Source organism: Myodes glareolus, chromosome 13 (assembly GCF_982192425.1).
Source record: "Myodes glareolus chromosome 13, mMyoGla1.1, whole genome shotgun sequence".
In the NCBI taxonomy this organism is placed as follows: domain Eukaryota; kingdom Metazoa; phylum Chordata; class Mammalia; order Rodentia; family Cricetidae; genus Myodes; species Myodes glareolus.
Genome location: NC_142038.1, coordinates 27,916,741 through 27,925,292, shown reverse-complemented (window position 1 = coordinate 27,925,292; position 8,552 = coordinate 27,916,741). Strand labels below are relative to the sequence as shown.

The 8,552-nt window shown below is 42.6% G+C and overlaps 1 protein-coding gene across 1 annotated transcript; it reads left to right on the top strand.

The window, feature by feature from the left end:
• Positions 1-11: 11 nt before the first annotated feature.
• LOC125390386 (interferon-inducible GTPase 1-like) lies at positions 12-6,765 on the top strand. The gene is made up of 2 exons (XM_048419385.3): positions 12-237; positions 4,069-6,765. Exon 2 carries the CDS (start codon positions 4,093-4,095, stop codon positions 5,347-5,349), a length of 1,257 nt encoding a protein of 418 aa, XP_048275342.3. The 5' UTR covers positions 12-237; positions 4,069-4,092; the 3' UTR covers positions 5,350-6,765.
• The last annotated feature ends 1,787 nt before the right edge of the window (positions 6,766-8,552 follow it).

The following is an 8,552-nucleotide window of genomic DNA, read 5'->3' as shown; positions in this document are numbered from 1 at the left end:
TGAAAATGCAGCAGGTCTGGAAGCTACTGACCCGTGCTCCTCTGTGATTGGCCAGCACACACTGAGAGGGAAGGGCAGGACCCTGGAGAGAGTGTGAGTCCTGCCAAGCTGTCAGAAACCTGCTGCTTTCCACAGAGGAAGGAGGGGTTGGTTCATGGGAAGAGACTGCAGCACAGTGGACAGTGGTTCCTGCAGCTGAACTACAGTGAGCGCATACACTGGACTCGGGATTCTCTGGTAAGTGGCCAGGTGATTCAGACCTAACTTCTAACCCTCACAACTTCTCTTCTCAAAAGAGATGATAGGGAACAAGACATTTAGGAGCATACCCTGAGAGTAGGGATCCTCTGCTTGGAAACTGGGATGCTTTGGTGGGAGATGGACAGGACTGCAACATGGATAGGCTTAGCCAGTTCTTCAAGTTGAGATAGACCTAAAGGAAATGATATGGGTATTGATTTTGGTAAAAAGTTTCAAATTGTTTTGGCTTGTTTCTTATTCTTTTCTCTAACATGGCTATAACTGGCTGCTGCAGCTGATGGAATATCTGCAGTGGGCCTGAGGTTGCTGTTTCTCATTCTCATCTTCCTTCCTAGTTCAGGGTATAGTACTTAGTTCCTTACACCCTGGCCGATAGAGATGAGGTCTCTCTGCTCGCCACTTCTGCCATAGCTGGCTGCGGAGGTCTGTGCCTGGCAAATCTTGTTCACTGTGGTTTCCTTTACGGTCAAGCAGGAATGCTAAGATCTTCTCTCCATCTGAGAGAACCTGAGCTGTGTCATGGTGTGGTGATGGTGACAGCTGTCATTTAGGCAGGTTTCCTTTGTAATGATTGCTGTGTCACAGCCTTCTCACTCCCTGTGTTCATACTCAGTGGAAAGACCTTGCAGACAACTGTCACACTGGAGTCTGCATCACAGATCCAGGAGCTAGAACTGAGAGAATGAGAGGGGAAAACTGGAGGTGAGAACAGCTTGTGTGCTTCAGGGACATTCTGTCCATGCCCTGTGGGTGACTCTTCCCTTCAACAGGAAATCAGGAAATGCTGTTTATTTAATCAGGTTTTGCTTCCCTTTTAGGACACTGTCCTATCCACCTCTTCCTGTCCTGTGTCTGTAGCCAGACTGAACAAAGTCCTGCAGCTCTGCTTTCCTGCACAGCTGTCCCCATTTGTCCTGTAGATTGGACGGGGCATCCTGTGCAGCGAGTCCGTGTGTGCCTGTGCTCATACGCAGTATGATTCTAAGGACAGCCCTCTCTTGTATTAGACTGTTTTGTGCTCTCCCAGAGCTCTTAGGACCCACTCTCTAGGAATGTACTAGGTCTTCAATAACCTACTGGCCAGGGTAAACTACAGAATAGGCACAAACGTTTACAATAAGCATCTAGTGTTTCCCTCATAGTCCTCATTCATTTTCTGATGATAAACCATCATTGCTGTGTGTTGGTCACGGAGAAGTGAACAACACAAAAGCACATTCTGATACCTGAGGCTCATTCTACTGTGGGAGGCTGACAGCACATGAACCCAGATGAATGCACATCATCTGCCAGCAAGTGCTGTGTAGAGCTGGAAAGACAAAGGATGGTGGGTGAAAGAGGCAGGTACGATTTTTATATCTCAATGGGGGTGGCAATGCTAAAGCATGCCTAATTGAAGCACAACCTAGATCAGGGTGATTAAGTTAAAAGCCACGTGGTTCTGGAGGGGAGACAAACAAGGAGAGGAAACAGTCATTCAGTACAAAGTCCTGAGATGAGAAAATAACCCAAGATACCAGGGTGGCTGTTATTCAGACATGAAAAACTTCAGAAGTGTAATAATGAAGTTCAAGTTATGTTGTATGTAGCATGTGCACTCTACCAAATTAACTTTCCCTGAGGTAGAGTAGTATCCTAATGGTACATCTCAGAATTGATGGGACATGATATGACTTCAGTGTCAACGGAACAACTCTGACTGATCATTCATGCTGTCCCAAGAGCAATCACAGAGAATAGAGTGATGCCAATGACATCATCAAAGTTGGGATTGACGAGGTCTTGAGGAAGATAACGTAGGAGGGATGATCAGCTGGGAGTGGGTGTGGAAATAGAACTTACATCTGTAAACTGATTTGATATGGATGAGACAGGAAAAGGCTCCAGGGTGACAGCAGAGATTTGCTGCTTTCTTAACTTCTTAACTGAGAGTAGCAGCCATTGTGCTGCCATGGGAGGTCTTGTAGATAGGTTTGTGGATAATACAGGACAGAAATATGATATCTGAGCTAAAAAAAAAAACAAACCTACCCAGCAATCAAACTCAGTTCTTTAGCCCGGTATTTACCCACTGAATCATCTTGTAGAACTTGATATTCATTTTTTTTTTTTGAGACAGGGTCTCAAGTAGCCCAGGCTTGCTTATAACTCACAGTGTACCAAGGATGACCTTGAAGTACTAATACTCTTACCTCTGCTTCCTGAGTACCAGAATTACAGAGATCCACACGAACCTGCATTTGATGTGGTGCTGGGGATTGAACCCAAAGCCCTGTTCATTCGAGGAAACCAATTGACCTATAACTGCAGGGCACAGTTAGAGTGCTTTCAGAACATGAAAGGTTTAAAAAAAAATAGTGATCTATATGACTGAGGACCCTGTAATAGTGTATTGAAGAAATGGATGTTAACATGGACTTTAAGGATAAGAAGTTTTATAGTATTACAAGTTTATATTCCCCATGAAGGTGAGCTAGCTCCAAGTCATTAAAAAGACAGAAGGAAAATAAATCTAGAAAAATTAAGAAATATTTCAGTCAAATACAATAGTTGGACTTAATGAAATCTTTAGGAAAAATCAAGATAAACAAAAACATATATGTAATCATTAGAGATTTGGCATTGATTAAACAATAATATCAAATATCACCCATTACTATTTTTCAGTGTGCAAAACTAGATGTCTGTTAAGTTTCCATTCATTTGAAGGCACACACTGTAGGAAGTGTGCACAGATGAATAATATATTTTGGATTTGTTATACAGTACTGCAGTCAGGTTAGATACAGCGCAGTTGCTCATGTTTTTATACTTGTTGATATTGGATAAAGGACTCTGTGGATTTTTATATGATTTTGCCTTGCTTTACTTCAGTTATCAAATTTTTGTAATTAAGGGTTTAATTGGGAGCTAGTAGAAATTTATTCTAGATTCCTTTTATTGCTTTTATAAACACCATGAACAAAAACATTTTGAAAAGCACATGACTTTGGGGGCTCACACATTCTGATCACAGTCCATCACTCAGGGAAATCAGGGAAGAAACTGTGGAGGAGCAGAGGCAGGAACAAAGGAGAATGTTGTTTGCTGACTTGCTCCCCATAGTTTGATAATGCTTTCTTAAATTACTCATGACTGCCAGTTCAAGGATGGTAGCACCCACAGTGACTGGCACTTCCCACATCAATATTGAATCAACAAAGTGCCCCACGTCAAATGTGATGGGGAAAATTTCTCAAATGAGGTTTTCTCCTCCAATAGGACTATAGCTTGTATCTACTTGATCAAAAAAAAAAAATCAGCACAAAATATGCGGAAACTAGTCAATAACAGAATGTAACTAAGTTGGCTGCATAGTGAAGCAAAACAGTGCTAAGAATGAAGGCATCTGAACTAAGATTAATAAAAGCTCAGGGTCAGAAATTGGGGTTCAACCTGAAGATCTGAAAAGCAAAACAGCCAGCCACTGGCTCTTACCTCAGTCTGAAATGGCGATCCTGCCTCCCGGAATTTCAGAATGAGACTGTGTGTTGAGAGCTGTTTTCTCCTGTTTTATAATCCTCTCTAGGGCTGGGATTAAAGGCTTGTACCATTATGATTAAAGGCATGCATCGCCTGGTTTCTATGGCAACTAGTGTGGCTGCTAAGATTAAAGGTGTGTGTTACCATTTCCTGGTTTGTAAGACTGACCAGTGGGACTGTTTTACTCTCAAATCTTCAGAAAGTATTTATTTATTGAAGTACAATTAAAATGCCACTACAGGCATCTTTGATCTTTTGTAACTTACTCTCCCTTCCTTCTTTCAGTGACTTATTTTTTTAATCACGATCATGGGTCAGTCATTCTCTTCTACTGACCGTGGAGATTTGGAATCCAGTTTTACTGCATATTTTAATAATATTGAAATAGAAAACAAAATTATTCCTCCGGGAATCATCCATCTTATAAAAAGGTCTCTGAAGAAAGGAGATGTTCTGGAGGCACACCATAGCATCAGTGGTGGATTAGAATGTATTTATTATGCCCCAATAAATGTTGCTGTGACAGGAGAGTCTGGAGCAGGGAAGTCCAGCTTCATCAATGCCCTGAGGGGAGTTAGACCTGAAGAAGAAGACGCAACTCACGTTGGGATAGCAGAGACAGCTATGAGAACTCCATACAAGCACCCCAAAATTGAAACATTGACTTTTTGGAACCTGCCTGGCATTGGAACTATGAACATTCCACCAAAATATTATCTAGAGAAAGTGAAATTCCAAGAGTATGACTTCTTCATGATTCTTTCATCCACACGCTTTAAACTACTTGAACTAGACCTTGCCCAAGCAATCAGATTGAAGAGAAAGATGTGCTACTTTGTAAGAACCAAAGTGGATGCGGACTTACGAAATGAAAAGGAATCCAAACCAGGCACCTTTGACAGAGTAAAGACCCTGCAGCAGGTCAGAAGACACTGTGTGAACACCTTCGTTCAGAATAACATGGATGCTCCGCCGATTTTCTTGATTTCTAACCACAATTTATCTGACTATGATTTTCCAGTCCTGATGGACACCCTGGTAAAGGATCTTCCTGCTCAAAAGCGCCACAACTTTATACTTTCCTTGCCTACTAATACTGTGGCCGTCGCTGACAGAAAGCACAAGTCTCTGCAGCAGTGCATCCTGTTGGAAGCCTGCCAGGCTGGAATTTTGGCTACTCTTCCTGCAGTGGACATCCTCATGGATGGAGTCGAGGAGCTGAAGGTGAAGTTAAACCACTACCGAGTCCTCTTTGGACTGGATGATGATTCCCTGGAAGTCATGGCTAACGATTCTCAAGTGCCTGTTGAACAACTGACAAAAAACATTAACTCTCCTTACTTGTTAGAAACTAAGAAAGAAGAGACATTGGGAGAAATGTTTTTGAAATACGTGGAGAAATTTGCCTCAGCTAATGGTGGGCCTCTTGCTACCGGGCTTTACTTTGGGAAAACCTTTTACTTACAACTTTATTTCCTTGACACAGTGACTGAAGATGCCAAAGTTCTCCTTAGGGAGACATATTTTAAAAAACTAGTTCAAGCTCAGCTCATTCACAGTGAGTGACCATGACAAGATCACAAGATCAATGGTTAATACAATGGAATCACTAGATAAATTCCCCCTCCTATATCTTTTCTTTCCACTAACCAATCTACTATCACCATGAAAAACCTAAGGATAAGGGCCATGTGTGTTAATATGTCAGAACCTGGCAATCCCCAGCTTCAACTCTCTACCTTCCTCTCTGTCTTTCAACTCTGGTGTGGGAGAATTGTCTATATTCTGTCAATCATGTGTTAAATAAATGCTGATTGGCCAGTAGCCAGGCAGAAAGTATAGGCAAGAAAAACAGACAGGAAGTAGAGGCAGGGCAATGAAAACAGGAGTATTCTGGGAAGAAGGAACTTCTTTCTGAGTCCTATCCAGACACCGACAAAGCAGGATATGACCTGTCCCACCGAAAAAGATACTGAGCCATGTGGCTAACATAGACAAGAATAATGGGTTAACATCAGTTATAAGAGCTAATACAAAGCCTGAGCTAACGGGCCAACAGTTTATAACTTATGGAGACCTCTGTGTGATTTTCTTTGGGGCTTTCCAGCTGTGGGAACCGGGCAGGACAGAAACCAACAAGCCGGCCTTCATATGGCACAACTCCACATGTACACTTGCAAACACACATGCACACACTCACACACAGTGAATAAAGTACTTGCCATGCCCTGCACATATAATGAGCATAGCTCAATTTCCAGAACCTATATAAAAGTTGAGTGGGTGCGGTAGCCACTTTGGACTCCAAACTCAGAAGGCAGAGATGATGGAATCATGGACCAAGCTGGCTGTCAAGAGTGTGGATATCTGCAAGTTCTGAGTTCAATTAAGGGACCTTGTCTTGGTGACAAAGACCAGAGAGCAATTGAGGATAGGCCCTAACATAAGCCTGACGTGCATACTCATACACACACGTGAACATGCATACCACACAGAGAGACACATTTTATTTTTTAATATTTTTATTTGTTTTACATACCAACCACAGTCCTCCTATCCCCTCCTCCCCTGCCTCCCATAAGCACACCCCAATTCACTCCTCCCATGATGAGTCAACAAAGTCTGGCACATTCAGTTGAGTCAGAAGCAAGCCCCTCCCCTGCCAGAAGCAAAGACCTGTATTTTGAGATCTGTATTTTGTTTACAGCCATCTTAAGTTCACAAGATATTCCCCTCTGCAGGGTAAACTCCAGACCTAGGAAAACAACCTGGTATCTTATCTCCTAATGAGACCTGCCTGCCCAAGGCTTTTAGAAACAATTAGCATTTCCTTTGTTAGTCAACAGACCCTCAGTATTTCCTTAACAGCTAGGGAGTTCTCTGGACCTGAATTCCAGAAGAGCTGACACCTTCCCCTCCCACTTGCCAGTCTTTCTATATAACAGCTTCTGAGAAATAATAAAACACAACTTGATCAGAAAACCTGTCTTGCGGTTGTTTCTCCTGTTTTTTTGCCCTTTCATTCCTCTCTTCCAGGTTTATCAGGGACCCCCATTCGTATCCCACTGGCCAGGATAGATGGGGCTCGAACCCAGTGTCTCATGCTCTACCGACTGAGCTGGAGATGGATGTGGATCTATTTTCATTCTTCTCCATGTTGATGTCTAATGAGGCCAGCATCATTAGTTAAAATGCTTTCTTTTCTCATTCTCCTTTCAGTTAGGCAGACTTACATCTAAGAGGAGGATAGCTTATAAACTTTTTATTAGATATTCAATGGCTAAAGCCCCATTTTAATATTCTTATGGGAGACCTTGAGCCACTAGGTAAAATTCTTTTTTAAAAAAATTTATTTATTTATTAAAAATTTCCACCTCCTCCCCATCTCCCTTTTCCCTCCCCCTCTCCACCTTCCCCTCCCTCTCTAGTCCTAAGAGCAGTCAGGGTTCCCTGCCCAATGGGAAGTCCAAGGTCCTCCCCTCTCCATTCAGGTCTATAAACGTGAGCATCCAAACAAACCAGGCTCCCACAAAGTCAGTCCATGCAGTAGAATCAAAACCCAGTGCCATTGTCCTTGGCTTCTCAGTCAGCCTTCATTGCCAGCCACATTCAGAGAGTCCAGTTTGATCACATGTTCCATCACTTTCAGACCAGCTGGCCTTGGTGAGCTCCCATTAGATCAGTCCCACCTTCGCAGTGGGTGGACGCACCCCTCATGGTCCTGACTTCCTTGCTCATGTTCTCCCTCCTTCTGCTAAAGGGAGCAATGAGCCAATTTCCAATAGAGGGCTTTTAGAAGCTGCCAGGCAGGTAAAATATAAATCAACAGGTTTGGTGTCTCAGGCCCTAAGATGTAATCTGTACATTGTCTTAGTTTCTTTCTTTGTTGATGAGAGGAAACACTAACTGTCAGAACACCGTCCATGAAGGAAGCTGTGTGAGGAGATTGCTGAGAGCTTTGAGAAACTCTAAGGACACAAGATAAAGCCTCCCTGGCCAAAGCCACTATCTTATCGGCTAGATTAATAAGGGTCCCCTTATAACTGCCACATCTTCTCTTCCAGGAGGAGCCTGCAACTAGAAAGGCTTTGCCTTTTATTTGGGATTTGTTTGTTTGTTGCTGGTAACAAAGAACACAGACAGTCTATTTCAGAAAAAAAAGGGGAAATAGATTCTTATATAACATTTCCAGGAGTGGGGTGAGTATCAACTTTATGTGCAATATAATTGAGCTTTTGAAGACTTGGTGTAAGTCAAGGCTATTTGGAAAGTGTTCAGGTATAATGTGTCCCACAAGAAATACCAGCATCAATTGAGCCTATTTAGAGGCAGATGTTTTTGGAGCTGTGATAAAGTGATGGTCATGACCAGAGGGTTTGTGTTACCTAGGACTTGGGCTCATATTCACTTTTAATGCTCTGGAGAGAAGAGAACACAAATACACACACACACACACACACACAAAATAAAACAACACAATGCACAACACACACACAGGTCTGTGACTCAGACATATGTCTCAGTAGCTCATTTAAGTAGGGATGTGACAGTATCTTTTTCGGCATGACTTTAACAGAAAAGGATGCCCCAGAGACTCATACTTGGTAGAGCAGAATTCTATGCCAAAATGAATTGTAGTTGCCAATAAGACAGTATTTCAGACCCACAGTGATACGGCATGCTGCAGTAGTGACTCTGGACCCTGGGATAAAGGGACAGGTCCATCACTAGGTTCTTTAAAGCCATTTTAAAAGGAGAAGAAAATAAGC